The 15,649-nt window shown below is 41.5% G+C and overlaps 2 protein-coding genes across 4 annotated transcripts in view; both read right to left on the reverse strand.

Annotated features, from left to right (window-relative positions):
* LOC118118982 (protein bicaudal C homolog 1) overlaps positions 1 to 9,345 on the reverse strand; it is a 58,229-nt gene extending 48,884 nt beyond the window's left edge. For both annotated transcript variants that reach the window (XM_035172588.2, XM_035172589.2), the window contains exon 1: positions 8,808 to 9,345. In XM_035172588.2, coding sequence (XP_035028479.1) covers positions 8,808 to 9,009 — 202 coding nt within the window. In that variant the 5' untranslated portion in view covers positions 9,010 to 9,345. The remainder of the gene's footprint in view (positions 1 to 8,807) is intronic.
* A 2,787-nt stretch (positions 9,346 to 12,132) lies between these two features.
* Positions 12,133 to 14,705, reverse strand: LOC118119413 (ubiquitin-conjugating enzyme E2 D4). 2 transcript variants are annotated; one of them, XM_035173385.1, is made up of 7 exons: positions 14,448 to 14,705; positions 13,884 to 13,947; positions 13,749 to 13,780; positions 13,353 to 13,430; positions 13,102 to 13,207; positions 12,572 to 12,665; positions 12,133 to 12,488 (listed from the first exon to the last, which is right to left on the reverse strand). In XM_035173385.1, exons 1-7 carry the CDS (start codon positions 14,469 to 14,471, stop codon positions 12,443 to 12,445), a joined length of 444 nt encoding a protein of 147 aa, XP_035029276.1. In that variant the 5' UTR covers positions 14,472 to 14,705; the 3' UTR covers positions 12,133 to 12,442. The 2 variants fall into 2 exon arrangements, with proteins under 2 accessions (XP_035029276.1, XP_035029275.1); XM_035173384.1 differs by lacking the exon at positions 14,448 to 14,705 and adding an exon at positions 14,063 to 14,408.
* Positions 14,706 to 15,649: the final 944 nt, after the last annotated feature.

Below are 15,649 nucleotides of genomic sequence, written 5' to 3' on the forward strand. Positions count from 1 at the left end.
TGTGAGCGTGTGTGGTTGTTTGTCTCTGTGTGTCGGCCCTGCGATATCCTGCAGACCTGTTCAGGGTGAACACACCTCTCGCTCAATATCAGCTGGAAATGCCTCTAGCCCCCCAAAGGATAAGCGGTATAGATAATGGATGGATGGAGTTTATTTGGCTGCACTAAAACAGATAAAAATGTCTCTTTTGCTGCATTTCTGAGAAAACAGCTTTCACTGCGTGTGTACTTTAGTATTAAACTGAATTTGCTCTCACCAGTGACTGCGGGTGACACTAGACTGAAATCCTAAGGAATATAACTTGACGCTTCGAAACCACAAGCACTTCCAGCTTTTGGTAAAGAAATTATCTCCCATAAAATTGAACACCTGTCAATGTATTTCTGTGTCAAGCAGAAGTCACCTCTGTACTTAGAACGCCTCGTTCTCAACTCCTGCAGCGTTGCCAAGTAACTGTGCTATCAAATACATTCACCAAGTGCCAGATGTTGCTTTCTGGCACACAAAGACGATCGCCTGCCAGAGGAAACTAGGACTGACTGACCCCGGGGTCACACGGATGACACAGTGGAGAAGTAATTAGAAATATTCGGTGGTCTTAACTGTTTTTTTCACTACGTCCATAAACACTAAATCCATTATGAGTTCACACAGTTGAATCCCACAGTCCAGGAAACCAGACATCAAGCATCAAGCCGTCACTGGTAAGATGTTTGGGTTATCGTCTCCTCCTTCATCTCCCTTGTGTGAACGCTGCCAAGTGATTACACAACACTGTACATTCCCGGTGCCTGGTATCTACTGTGTTAGAACCCCCCATGGAGCGAAGGGAGTCAGTCTCACTTCACGGGTCGAGAGTTGCACTGTCAACATTGTAGTCTTGAGAAATCCCTCACATTTCACATTTGTCTGTGTTTTTCAAACCATTGCTTCCACAATGGAATCTGTACAGGATTTCCAAGATGGACATTCTTTCCTCAATAATTGTACTTGATAACTCAGCCTCAGTTATCTCTACTGATATGAATTAGCAGTAATTTATGCATAATAGAACAGCTCGATGGTCTTTAATCAAACGCCAGCTCTTGGACCAATTTATGCAGAACTAGATTTCCTTCCCTCTTTCCCCACCTTCTGTCTTTTGTTCAACTGGAGATAATCTGGCAGCAGCAGCAGCGAGCAGATTTAAAAGGCACCGTTATAAAAAGGCTTTCTCTCCAATCAAGGCAAGTGGAGAAAAGGCAGATTATGCTGGATGTTGAATGAGGAGTGAGAACAACAAACCAAAACCCGAGGTTCTCCAAAGGATAAACACTGAAAGCTCTCGGGGGGGAGTGGTTAGTGGCTGGGTGGCGTGCATGCGTTCGCGTTTCTGCATTTGTGTGTGCGTCGGGGGTGCGCACGCGTGCGGCATCAGTCAGGGCTGCACCCCCCAAAGAAACCTTTCTAAAATAGCAACCACAAACCAGACAGAATGTAAATCTGCACTTTGAAAAGAGTTGAGGAAAAAGAGCTTTGAGGGATGTAGAAAAACAGGTATTCATTTCAGCCCATTTACAGTTCCAGGAGCGGGGAAATGGGTCACAGCACTCCAGCTCCACTTGGACTGTTGAAATAGGACTCCCGGTTTTATTTTCTCGAGTAATGAATTACAGGTTTTTCCACGGACTGAAGGTGAACTATATTACAGCTCCTGAAAGCTTCATCATGCCCAGGATGAAGGAATTCAACGCGTAAGCAAAGTTGAATAGAATTGTTTAATTGTATCAGCATGTTACTGTGAAAGCGGCACGAAAGAGAGGGGAGAGGGGGGGAAGGTGGCGAGAGGTAACTGGGCAAAGCCGACTGAAGAGTGGAATTGAGTAATTAAATCAACTGAAGCATCTAAATTGGAGTCTGGTTGTTTTGATGTTGTACTTTCCTTAAAAACACTTTGGATTCATTTTAAAATGCTGCAAAATGTTCTATCTAAGATGTTATCAACAGTGCTTGTTGAAATTATTCTACTTAACATTCAACAGATTCACTGGCAGAGACAAATGATTAATTATTTTCCCGAAGGCAGGATGACATATTGCTAAAGAGTGAAAACCAGACATTTCTGGACCAACTAAAGAAATCGAATGCTTATGCCAGAGTATTTTTCTTGCTTTGGGAAAAGTGGCCATTTTGGAGATAAACCAAAATATTTCTCAACTGATGCAGAGGTGAGAAATTCTACTCGCTCTAATATGTCTTATTGTGATCAGAACATAGAATATGTAACTTCAGCTGCTAGGGGTCTTCTCAATCAAAGACCTAGTTTGATGACGCCGTGAAGCAGCGTGGGATCATGGGAGTTGTTGTCTTCACAGCCATGGCCGATGAAAATCTACCTGACGATACTCAGGGTGCAAATTATGTGCTCGGATGAGGGAATGTTTAAAGTTGTATTTACGTTAAGAGGAAAACGGTAATGGATAACCATGATCCATTAACTGTGGAAGGAAAAGCAGCTGACTGGCTAACTGGCTGTCAGCGGGATCTTAGTTCATCATTTACCCCAGAGACGGGCAAAGCCACAGGTAGAGCAGATATAGGGTCTAGACATTTTTCAGACATTTTAATGATGAATTGTTACGTATATCTTCACTACTGAATAAAAGTGAAGAGGTTTGTAAAGAATATAGTTTATACAATACAATAATATTGAGGAAAAAGCTGCTGGAGCGAACCTGGCTAGTAACTCAACTTCGGAACATGATCTCTAATCCAACACTTATTTCCCCCATATTCTAGTTCTTGCTCTTAATTAAATGCAATGACCATCCTGTATTCAAGACATTAGACAAACACACAAATTAACAATATTCCCTGCAGGTCACTCCATCTTACCCATCCACCTTAAACTGACATCTGAAGAATCTCACCATTTCCCAGGCCAAAGTTCAATCAGACTAAAGTCCAGAACCTATTACTGACCAAGCTGAATGCATCTGGAAGTAAACACATCTCTACTTTACTGAATAGGAAGCGTCTCTTTCTCCCGACAGCGGCAACTTCTCTTTAAGTGGATCCGAGGCTCCAAAATAAAAGCAATAGCTGCTTTGGCACGGCCACAGCTGCCACACACAGAATCCAGTCCGAATCTAGTTTAAACAACACAATGTCGCTGAATGACAGATGATAACCTCATCTGAGGGGATAAGGGATTTTCACATCTTTACATGAGAAGGATTTTCCTGTGGAAAGCTGGCTCTGTCCATTGTTTTCCACTCCTTACTGCATTTTTTCCAAAGGGTGGTCTCTGTAAGATTCCCCTACTTCACCATCTTTGTCATTTTGGATTAGTGAAATACAACAGGGTTACATGAGATACAGCACGATGTCTGAAACTCAAAATACTTTCAATATTGTACATAACGACCAGTTTGTTTTTACTTGTGCAGCCATAGCTTCACTTTTTGGCTTCAAAGCGGAGGACTACAATCAGTCAATTCAATAAAATTTTTGCTTGGTTTTGCTTTGGTTAGAGTTCGGAGGTTAGAGGAAGGATTGTGTTGTAGTGTAGGAATAATGACCCGTGAAGGTCCAACGACTCCGTAGTGGATCTGATGGAAGCTGGAACAACAGAGCAGTGTTTGAATGCTTGAGAGGGAACAAAAACAAAAAAAAAAAAAGGGGGGGGGGGACACGAGGGAGCGAAGCCTGCAGCACATTCCCCAAAAGACACTCACTCCTTCCTGTCTGCGAGTCTTACTCAGCACCCAGGAGGAAGAGGAGGATGAGGCCCTCACACACACTCCCCTCATTATGTGGGCATAGAAGAAGCCAGAGAAATCATTGTGAAAACATTAAGGAGAGAAATATTGAAGATGTAATCGTCCAATTTTCACTGGAGGGATGGTTTACTTGCTCAGAGGAAGCGTTTCCACTGGCCTCCAATATGACTTACTTTTCTGTCTGTTGCCTCAAATTGCAGTTTTTCCAACATGCTCATTCAGAAAAACTCCAAGAATAAGTAACCAGAGATACAACAGGTCTAATACTATACTTATCACGACATATTGAAAATACCTGTGACACCCTTGTAATTTGCCAATCACTGTCATATGGAACCGTTTTTCCCCATTCTGAGACGAAGCCACCCAATAATGGTCTGTGGTTCAGGAGCAGCAAAACAAATTAGCTCAATGAGGAAAATGATTCACTTAGCCTCATGTAGCCTAATTGTAGGCTGTTGTCGCCGTTACTCAGCAAACATGTTGTTACGATGTGTGCCCACACACACACTTTGCTCCACCAGGACATTATGCACAGTCACTGAACTCCCATTAATACCAGTCTGAGCAGGAAGAGCTCTTCAAACTGGCCCAATCGCATTAGAAGACATCGGTAATGTACGCTTGAATAAATCCATGGAAAACGATTTTTTGCAGATGCTCAATTGCGATTCATCATGGTTGGAGAAAATGTTACTTCTTTCCCACACTTGTCCCTGGTCTCTTAACTTCATAATGAATGTTTAAAAAAAAAAAAAAAAGAAAGTCACAAAAGTTCTCTTACACTGTTCCCTGAACGCATAAAATTATCTTTCAAGCCTTCGTGCCTCTGTCAAGGTCTCCAAGCCATTAACTGGAGAGTTCTATTCCAGGGTGCCAGCAGTACAACAGTAAACCCAGATGCTGTCAGGGTGAGATCTAGTTGTCACTTTACACTCTATTTACCGATCTCAGCACAGAAACCTGAGCGCCAGTGAGAGACAGTAAATCTGTAATTGCTCAGCAGTTAATAATTTGCCATTTTCTCCTGATGCAAATTGGGCTCGAACGGGGGAATTAAACTACGACAGTCAAATAATGGCTTGTTAAAGTGTGTACGCTGGGATTTCGCTTCAGTGCGGGGAAACGCTGGTGAGTCACAAACAGGTTTTAATGAGCCCGGTGAGCTTCTGAGCCATTTTTACTCTGCAGAATTCATGCAACCCCTGATTATATGCCTCTCCACCAGTCCCACGTCCCACTATGACCAACTTCCTATACCCGTCTGAGTACAGCTAGGCTTATTATTAGGAAAAGATCTTCCAATTTATAATTAACGGCCAAAATAATTGCTATTATTGCCTTGGCACTAGATACAATAAACTTAAAGGACTTCTGGCAGTACCTTAAACACTTTAACAGTCTGTCTGCCGTATCAATCAGGCAGTGGATAAAATGCTGAGCGATATACAAAAAATTACTGAATTAATAATGCTTCTTTAAAAAGGAGGTTTTTAACTGCAATTTCCCCCCTTTATTTTGCCTTTTAGCCCAGATCTCGATGACCATCATAATCACACAGGCCAATTTCCAAGCTACCTTTTATTTCAAATATTTAGGAAGGAGTTGTCTTCCCCCAGTCCTCCTCCTAACTGAAAACCTTCCACCAGGTACACAATGACATCTGCTGTTTCTGGTTCTTGTGCAATTTTATTATCACTATGCATTGACTCTCTATCTTCCAGAAATACAATATTCTATATATCTAATATACCAACCATATACACCTGACAGCACCTACTCAATGAAGAACCTTTTTAATTGCCGTAATGACAAAATGAAAACTGATATTAAAGTCTGCCCCCTGTGCTTCAGCCTCCATCTACACCATGTTGTTAGATCGTATTTTGTTCTTGGACAAGTTTCTGAAACTAAAAAGTTTGCAGTGTTGTAAAGGGCAGTTTTTATCAGCTCTGAACCGCAGCCAAATTAGAGCTGTTTTTGTCTCAGGAGGACCTGGAAACAGTCGTCCAGGCTTTTATCACCTCTCTGCTGGATTACTATAAATCCTTGTAAATGGGGGTTTATCTATTCCACTTTTTCTGATCTACAAATGATCATTTAAAATGCAGCTGCCAGACTTTTAACTGGTACTAAAAAGAGACAATACATCGCTCCTGCTCGGGCAGGTTACCAGTGGTGAAATACAGAATATCTTTTGTTAAAAAAGTCCTTCATGGTTAGTTCCACATCACCTAACAATTTTTTTTTGATACCAAGGTCACCCTCACAACAAAACAAGTCAAACTTCAAGACACATTTGTGTAAATCTTAATTTATTTACCTGTTTTTAATGCCATTTTATTGTGGTTGGTTTTATTCAAATCTCTTGTTTTTCTTACAGTTCATCCTGACTATTTATAGCTTTATGTTTAATTGCTTTGATGATTAATCTTTGGGTCAACTCCTGTTGCTTTTAAATGTGCTATTTAAATGAATGTGACTAATCAGTAGATTACTATTATTTTTGATGATAAAAACAGACAATTGTGCATGTAATAGCCAATAAATATCTTTTGTTCATAGTTCGATTAATTTGTATTATTTGTACAATATATTGATTAACGTGTTTATCGGGTCAGATTCTGTATTTCAAAAGAAACAAATCTTTATTTTTCACCCCAAATCTCTAATGAATGTGTGTGGCAGAAATGTGTTAAAATAAATATTTAGCCATACTAGAATCCTTCCAAGCGTCCGTCACAGCATCTTTAATATGTAATTTTCCTGGACTAGGTGATCAGTGAACCGCGTGCAGACATATTACCTGGATCTATCAAAAACATGTTAACTTACTGTTGTTTGGGAAGTGATTGTAGTTTGATTGAACGTGTGGCTCTTTGCCGTCGGATCAAGCACAATTCATTTTCCAGGACAAAAAAAAGGCAGAGATACCGTCACAGACAATAAAACACTGAGTAAAAATATGCTGGAGTTCCCATAAAATTATTTAATTATAGTCGAAACTCAGGCCTTCAGAACATGATGTACCGCGTCTAAATCTACATTATATCCAATCAAAACACAGCCAGATGTTATACAGCTCGGGCTGAACTGGATGAGACCAAAAATGCTATTTTTTTTTATTTAGAATATTCGAGTTTCAAATTTCAGTCAAGGAACAAAAAACGGGATGAGAATCTCTGATTCTTTAAGTCGAAACAAATCCAGATCATAATTTATCCGTTTGTGGTTATTAATACATCATGTCTAAAAGTCAACAGATGCCTGGACTGCGTAATGTCTACTGAGAGATAACAAAGCAACATGTGATGCAACCAGACATCCTGGATTCTCCCCGAAGGCCTGAGGTCAAAGGTTAAAGCAGTTTCACAGTGGAGATAACGTGGTATTTAAACCTGAACCTACAACTGACCAGAAAGACCGGGACATGGTGGAACACAGCGGTAATTCCTGTTCTGCATCTCAGCAGCAGCAACAACACGACCAGCGTCAGCCATGATGTCACGAAGCAACAGTTGGGAAACAGGATGTTGGCAGAAATACAAGAGTAAACTAACAAACGGTAAAGATACAGTAAACTACATGGATTAAACACAACGTACAGGCACTTTTAGACGCCCTGTGTGTGACGTGGCGCGCGGCATGTCCGGGACACTCAGATTTAGGGCCGGCCTCTGGTTAAGTTGTTTTCCTGGAAGAGTTTGGGATGACATGGAGCTTTGAGGAATGTACTGAGGAGCGAGGCAGCAACCAGGACATTCTCAGGGGGAAATGTGTGTGTGCGTCTGTGTGTATAGGATAAAGGATAAACTTACTTCAGGACCAGCTGCTCGCTGAGGATACTCCGAAAGTCACAAACTTAAATACTACGAACGAGCAGTTTTCATCAAGTTTGTATCTTTAAAGCTATACACATCAGAAATGTGGATTAAGTAAATATTATGTTTTAACTACAGGGCGAGTATGTCTGTTTCTCATAAGGTCATGTTTGGCTGCTTCCCGGCTCTGGCTTGTTGTCTTCCGGTGGACTTAATAAGGAATCCAGCCAACTTACCTAACGCTATAACAATATTCCATTCCATGTGATAAATGCCCAACACCTCCCGAGTTTCCAGGGACCTCAGGGCCCGGCCTTGGCTCTTTATGAGCCTGTCATCGTTTGTTTAACTGTTCACTGTCACGTCATTAGAGCTACAGATCACACACTAGATCAATTTAATCATGAAAGGAAAACATGCAGCAACGCAACACGAGCAGGGAGAGTCCACATGTGCTGTCGCGTGTAGCCTGCAACACAAAGGAACTTTCTGGTTTAGAGTTTTGAGGCTAAATGCATCAATGACAGAAAAGAAAGTGTCATTTTCTAATTAAATCTGTGGTTAATGTACTTATGATTATTTATCACGTTGACTTTCTGTTATTGTTTGAGTCCACTGTTGGACTGTTGAATCAGTTGTGTCTCCATGCAAACTGTTTTGCAGATAAGTAAGTGAGCTGCAAGTTCAGGTCAATTTCAGTTTAGTCTACAAACAAATGGGCGCCATGGGAGTTTGCACAGCGACAGCTTGTGGCCGGGGCACGTTACTACCTCTGCATGCACACACCACGACTCACTGATGGTTGACCTTCTCTCATGTCTTTGACCTCCTCAACCTTCATGTCCAAAGTTAAGTTTCAGTCAGCCTGAACGATCACACAACTGTTAACCCGGAAAAAGATTGAAAATGGGGTTTTTATTTTGTTTATAGAAGGTGGTGACACTAATTGGAAGTCCTAAATTGACTCGCGTTAATTGGATTAATTGATTGGTTCCAGATAAGGCACGTGACACCCTGAAGTTCCCTGATCACGCTCACGACTAATGCAACACATGGAGGTTGGTAGAAGTGGTAGTTGTGTTGTTTAAATGTTGTTTTATGTGTGAAACACAAACAAAGGAAAGTCAGAGGACATATATATAAAAGTGGGCAGGAAGTTTAAAAACGCATTAAAAAGTGAGACTATTCCAATAAACGAGCACATGTGTGTGCGTGTTTTCTTTACCTAACAACATGACCTCCAACTTCTTACGGTCCACCCGAAACCTCTCCTCGGTCCACTCCGGGTCGGGCAGCGGATGCGGTCCGCTCAGGTCCTCCTCGGAGCCGGGGAGAGGGGAGTCGGTGCTGCGCTCGCTGTTGGAGCCCTGGTCCGACTGCTGCTGCTGCAAGTATCCGCTTAGAGTGTCTGGGCACAGGGCAGCCATTGGTGCTGCGCCGCTGCTGCTGCTCCGGAGGCCACTGATTCAAAGTTCAGTTCTCGCTGCAGCCAAAAGCGTCGAGCTTCAGTAAAAAAGGAAAAAAAACTTTGGATTCTTAGTTTTCTCCCTCGTCACTCCGCGGCGCTGTGCGAGCTCATCGCAGCTCAGTCGAGACCCGTTTCCTTTCTCCTCTGCAGTTTTCCTCAAGCCCCTTCGTTTCCCCCCATTAGTCTAAAAATAGGCAGGAGCCACACGGGTGTGGAGGGTTTGAGTCCCTCCCGAAGTGAACGGAGCTCCGCACGGCTCAGTGCTGCAAACACACCAACCAGCAGCACCTCCTCAGCAAAGTTTCACGTGTCATCCTACTGGGAAAAAAAAAAAAAAAAGGAGGCAGGACTCCTCCCAGAACCAGCATCTACTACCTCCCCCCTGGGTTCCTGTGAAAGTCCCAAAACTTTACTCACTGGATTCAATTTGTGCACTGCAAGACTTTTTATGTCTCGTTTATGGGAAACCGTGGAGGGGTTATAGCCAATTAGAGCAAACAAAACCACAATTATTATGAGTTGGAAATCCCATTACAAGTCAATGTCATACCACTACATTGTATAAATAAAGTAAACATGAACAACTGAGCAGGCCTGACTTGAAGATGCAGTTATATTTCTATATATGTCATGGCTGGTGCTGGTAACACCCCATGCTTCCCATTTATTGGTTATAGAGGAAACACTACAGATCCTGAGAGTGCTGAAAGGAAGCAATACAGGAAGGGGAAACCAAAACAATGTGGAGTAAGTCTGCAATAAGTTAAACAGACTCAAAAAAAAAAGAAAAGAGGCCATAATCCCCAAAAAAACAAAGATGCTCTTGTAAAGTAAGAAAGAACCAAGAGGTCTGTGAGCCCAGTGAAGTTTGCAGGTCCTCGTAGAAATGTTCTTCTGGGCTTCTTCTCACGCTGTGTCCAGGAAATGATTGATGACAGTTCCCAGTGTTATATGACCTTGTTAAATGAGGTTTTCCATCTGATGAATTTACACGTCTTGTGTCTGTTGGTCACTCTCCATGTTCGCAATAATATTTTCTCATCCCTGAACATGCCAGGCCGTGTTGTTAGTGATATTTTGCCACCATCTCTGTTAATCTTCATGTTTAAATAAACTAGTCAGGTGTGAGTCTCACTGGCAGCTGGGGCCCACTTTACAAAGCAGTAGCCATAGAGCTGCAGGACCAGGTCTCCCTCTCAGTCCACTTCTTGCTCATTTACAAAAACAAAACAACTGATCGTTATACAATCTGGGATCAAAGGTAGAAATGACTTGATAACTGGATTTTTTACTCTGAGAAAAACCATCAACAGAACTTTTAAAAACTGGGATCAGCTTTGAAATTTGTGTCTTTAACCTAAATTTGCTATTTTTTCACAAGAGTTTTGAAGAAATTCTTAAAGTTCTGAAATCAGATTTTCATTATTAGGGCCAAGTTATCTCTTTACGTGATGCTCCAGGTCACATTTGAGCCCCAGGATATAGACAACACTTAGATTGTCCTGATGAAAATGATATAAATGGGTATCGGGCTTTTTGCCAGTGCGTCTAAAAGGTAAATTAAAGACGACATGTACAAATTTAGAAAATTCCCTAAGACCCCAGAGGGTTAAGACAGGCTCCTCATTGTCTAAACTACAGGAGTGGGAGTAGTTACATTTACTCTCATTACTGTGTAGTTACTTTTTCAGTAGCCTACCTTATTTTTTAAAATCCGGAATTTCATTCTGAAGTGTTTTGTACTTTAAGTATTTTTCTTTGCTCGATTTAGGGTCAAAATCCTAAACTCACATGAAGTAATGGTTTCCTGTGTGAGAATCACTGGCTGCAGCAGAGATGAAGCTGTTGTTGAGTCTGGAGCATCACGGTCTGTGGATGCTGGAGGGCAGAGCTCCACATATACACCCCCCATGTACACCTGAGAGCCTAAAGATGCTCTTCAATCTAACAGTTGTATCCTACATCATGCTGGGCACCTCAAAGCAAGAATGTTCCTCACTTGCATTCCAGTCCCTCCGTGTGGAGTTTACATGTTCTTCCTGTGTCTGTGTGGGTTTTCTCCGGGTACTTTTTTCGCCGGCTTCCTCCCACAGGCCACAGACATGCAGATTGAGGTGAGGTCAATCACAGACTCATGATTGTGTGGATTTCTATCTGTCTCTGCCTCTCGCCCAGTGTCAGCTGGCTCCAGAACCCCCTGCGACCCTCAAAGGACAAACAGTACAGGTAATGGATGTATGGATCTTATATTATTATTATCACCATATAATATCTTACCCCTTCTCAATGCAGTATCTTTTACTCAGTACATTTAACTTACTTATTTAATACTTTTATACAGTTTTTAATTTTGTGCCATTAGAGAACTTAACATCCAACTGTGCAATATTATCATGTGCAATATAACTGAGTACACACGCTTATCTGTTTTAATACCCTATGATGTATTCAATTTATTGCTTGTGTTTTAATGTTTATTCATTAGAATGGATTGTACTTAATTTTATTGTACACCGTGCACGAATTTGAATGAAATTGAACTGAATAACAGGTAATTTTACTTCTACTTGAGAAATACAAGTTGTCCTTGAGTACAATTTTCCCAGCAATGACCCCGTCCCTGCTAAAATGATTCATTTCATGTTTAATTGTCCTCAATCATGTTTTGCTAGTGGTGGGTTATTATTGTTGAAAAGCTGTACAGTCATTGTGCTGCAGCCAGCAGAAGTGAGGATAATGCCCGGTTTGATTTCAATGGACAGAGCAGCTCTTCTCTTCTCATTACACAAACAAGACACTGTGATAGACACTATCCACATGAATCAATCACCATTAGGCAAATGGGCCTGGATTGGCTGTAACGCAAATATGAAAATCCAGTTGTCAAGGACAAAAAGGCTCTTATGTAAAAAGGCTTGGGCAGTAAAAAGTAAAGACTCCCCCCTAGTGGTCATATGAATAATAAACACCTCTCGCTGTTTAAATTACAATGCACACATTTTATGCCACAGAAAGATAATATATATATAAATATAATACAAATATAATGTTTTATGTGTCACAAAAAAAACCTCAAAGTTAATCCGATTTCGATTAATGCTTTTAATGCAAAACAATGCAAAATAAATTCAGTACAGGTTTGTACAATATACAGTAAATATTTTAAAAGAAAAATACAATCCGGGTATCTCACCACTGCTAATAATAATAATGCCAATTTAAGGGGAAAAATAAACAGTAAAAACAGTTGAGTCAAGTAAAATCTGAGTAGAGAAAGTGCTTCAAGCGTATAAAACACCTCAGCTAGAACCAGTGTGGATGAGCATTTCGAACAGTACTGTCATATTTCGAGGTGTTCAGGGATGCGTCGTGGTTGCAGAGACTACGTTCCTTCACATTGCATACTTATGGGTCCATTCCCTGGCTAGTTTGTTGTACCTAGAAAAGAAAAAAGGACATTAGAATGGGCTGTTGAGTGTTGAGGTTTCCCACAAGCCAACATCTTCAGCTTTCATACTTGCCTTGGTCTGTCCGATTTGTAGGTGTGTGCAATGTCTGGGACTAATGGATCATCTGGATTTGGGTCACATAGCAAAGAGCATATGGATAGTAAAACTGGAAAAGAAAAAAAGAATAAGGTTAAAAAAAAAAAATCATATTATTCATTTTAAAGTAAACACGACGTTTTCAACTTCTGCGCTCAATCTCCACCAACCAATTTAAATATAAATGAACAAGCTTCGATTTCAAGTTCCATCATACCAAAATACTGTTGGTTTCAGGTCCTTGAAACCTTCTAAAATGTCACAACAACAAAGTGTTCGCAAATCCTGTGTTTCTAGAGGCTGAGCATTATGGCTTCACAGCACAGGGATGGTGTAACCAAACAGGTTTCACTGCCTCACCTATCTTGTTGTGATTTACATTCTCCAACATATTCACTCAAATTTGTTTGAAAAAATAAAATCCTTGTTAAATCAAATTGAATCGTACAAACCCAGAGCACACTACGTGCTGCTGTAATGTTCTCTACTGTATTTCACGGTGTTACCTTTTGACACTGTCAGCGCAGGTGACCACTGGGACCTCAGGATGTCCAGGCAGATGCTACCATTGCTGTTTATGTTTGGGTGATAGATTTTCGTTGTAAAGGAAATCTGTGGAGAAAGAAAAAAAAAAAACCTCAGTAAAATGAAAAAAAAAAAATTCGACAAAGCTGCATCTAACAGATACTTTAAAATGACCAAATACAATAATGTGTATTTTTGGGATACGAGTGTTAAAGAGACATATTATTCCTACCCTTGGTGGTTTAAAGGGATAGTCAGTGGGGAAATGGACAGAGAGGAAGAACACTCCTCCATGATATGGGCTGTCATTCTGAAAAACAAGAGGATTAAACTAAATTGTTAAATAAAAGGATGGATCCTGAATGAGATAAAATAACTACCTCCAGGTAGAGAGGAAACAAAAGATGCTTAAATGAAGATATTATGGTATTTTTTCCCTATAATGCTGTGGGCTTCAGTGAGGAACACTGGGATAGAGTGTGCCAGTGTGCGTGTGCTCCCCCCCACACACACAAACCAGAAAATACTGTAAAGTCAACAAAAAAACACTATTGTCTAGACATCCAGAAGCAGCTTGGCTTTTAAAAAACACACAAATATCCAGAAAACACATCCAGAAAACTCTCACCGGTCCTGTGATGGTGGCCTGCCAGTGAAACACTAGAAGAAACCAAACGGGTAAAGGAAGAGTCAGTGGGGATCTTTATTTTTACAGTATTAACACATATAATTATACATTTTATTGTATTTTTCTGCCACGTACTGTCCTCTCCTACAGGTCCAGCCGAGCACGAAGCCGGAGGATCTCTCTGTAAGTCATTCAACTCCTGTGGGGGGAAGGAGAGAAAAAAAAAAAACACACAACTTCATTGTTTCACTGCCTCCGCCCAACGTTTAACAGGCTTTAAACTCACATTTAACGGACTAACGGCGCTGACCGACCTTTAACAACAACCTCTGACACCGAGAAGACATCGAGCACAGCGCAGGAACACAGCGACGACTCGGAGAGAAAAAACCCCGCTTCCGCACAGCTCGCCTCGCTTAGGCCGTCTTTAGCAGGAAGTTAGCTAGATCGCGTTTAACCGCTTTACTGTCGTGTCACCGCCAACGGCTCGAATCCCCAACTCGCAGACGGCGAAATCCAGGGGAGGCGGAATCGCGATGGAGCCTTTAAAAAAACGGGTCCGGGGGAAGACGCGGCTACGACGACGGGGCACGCTGGGTTAGCAGAGCGATGCTACGAGGCGGTCGGGAGGCTAACGCTGGGGCGACGTTTCCGTGTCGCGGCGACCTTTTCAGCGCATCAGATAAACAGCAGCCTCACCTTCTGTATTCTCTTCAGGGCCATGGCGGGTCGCTGGGACGGTCGGGCAGCAGCTACGGCGCTAACTTTGACAGCTGTCAGCTACTACTGAGCTCACTTCGAGGCGACTCGGGCTTATTTGTTTTGACAAACTGATTATTTCTTTTGTTTCCGCGTTTTTGTTTGACGACGAAGAATGCGCCAGTGCATTGTGGGACTCTGAGTTTCGGCGAGGGCAAGTTCGAGTCGTGGCAGCGGCGGATCGCAGAGGCTCTTCCGGTGTCAAACGAAACTGCCACTGATGTGTACAGGCAGCTGCCTTTTAAACAATGGCAGCTGCCATCGTTGTTACACTGTTTAAAAGGAGCTGCCTTTTATACTTACATGTTTGGAGGCAGCTGCCTTTGGTGTTGACACTGACTCCGTGGCCAGCCATATTGATACAGGCTGTTCAAATAAAGTGAAATGTACTGATTTGAAGCAAACTGCTATTTATACTTTCCTGGCTAAACAGTAATTTCAAGTAAATCTCCACCAAGGTTACAGAGTACAACTTGAAAAGTAAAAATAGTTTCGCTTTTGATGAAAGATAGACATTCAAAATGTGTTTAATAATCGCCTTTATTTTTTTTTATGTTTGAGTAATTTGTGCAAATGCAGATCACAATAACTCAATTATAGCATTGTCTATTGTAATGGCTTTGAATATTATGTCCTTTGTTCTGTGTCGCTGTTAGGAGTCTGAAAAATATAATAATTAACATGGCATGGGCCCATAAAATGCTTAATAAATCTTATTAAAGTTGAACTAAACCCCTAAAAACATTTTCCAGATGAAAACCAATAACTGGATATTTAGTAGAGACCATTTTTATTTGGGAATTCAGCTGTATAAAATTACTGTACATGTGAGCACAGAAAGCAGAAAAAGAATAAAACAGATGTGAAGGGATGACACCACTGTACGCAGTGTCTCAACCATCCATGCCCCGGAACAATAACAAGTACGTTCATAAACTAGTCCAACTCTCTGTGGATAAGTCATAAACACATAAACAGCGGTAGTTGCCTCCAAACAGTGTGGCAGTTGCCTTTTATATATCAGTGGCAGTTTCTATTTTTCCACCGGAAGTGCCTCTACGAGCTGCCGCTGCCACCATTAGAGCTCGCTGTCTCTCCTGAGTTTTCGCCCGAGCCTCTTAAAGGGACCGTTCACCCGAAAC

Source organism: Hippoglossus stenolepis, chromosome 12, assembly GCF_022539355.2.
Source record: "Hippoglossus stenolepis isolate QCI-W04-F060 chromosome 12, HSTE1.2, whole genome shotgun sequence".
Taxonomy (NCBI): domain Eukaryota; kingdom Metazoa; phylum Chordata; class Actinopteri; order Pleuronectiformes; family Pleuronectidae; genus Hippoglossus; species Hippoglossus stenolepis.

Coding starts and splice junctions, on each gene's coding strand:
- LOC118119413 (XM_035173384.1), bottom strand. CDS start 14,095: ATGTCTTCTCGGTGTCAGAGGTTGTTGTTAAAG. Junction 13,431..13,748: donor AGGCCACCATCACAGGACCG/GTGAGAGTTTTC, acceptor CTTGTTTTTCAG/AATGACAGCCCATATCATGG. Junction 12,489..12,571: donor TACAAATCGGACAGACCAAG/GCAAGTATGAAA, acceptor TTTCTTTTCTAG/GTACAACAAACTAGCCAGGG.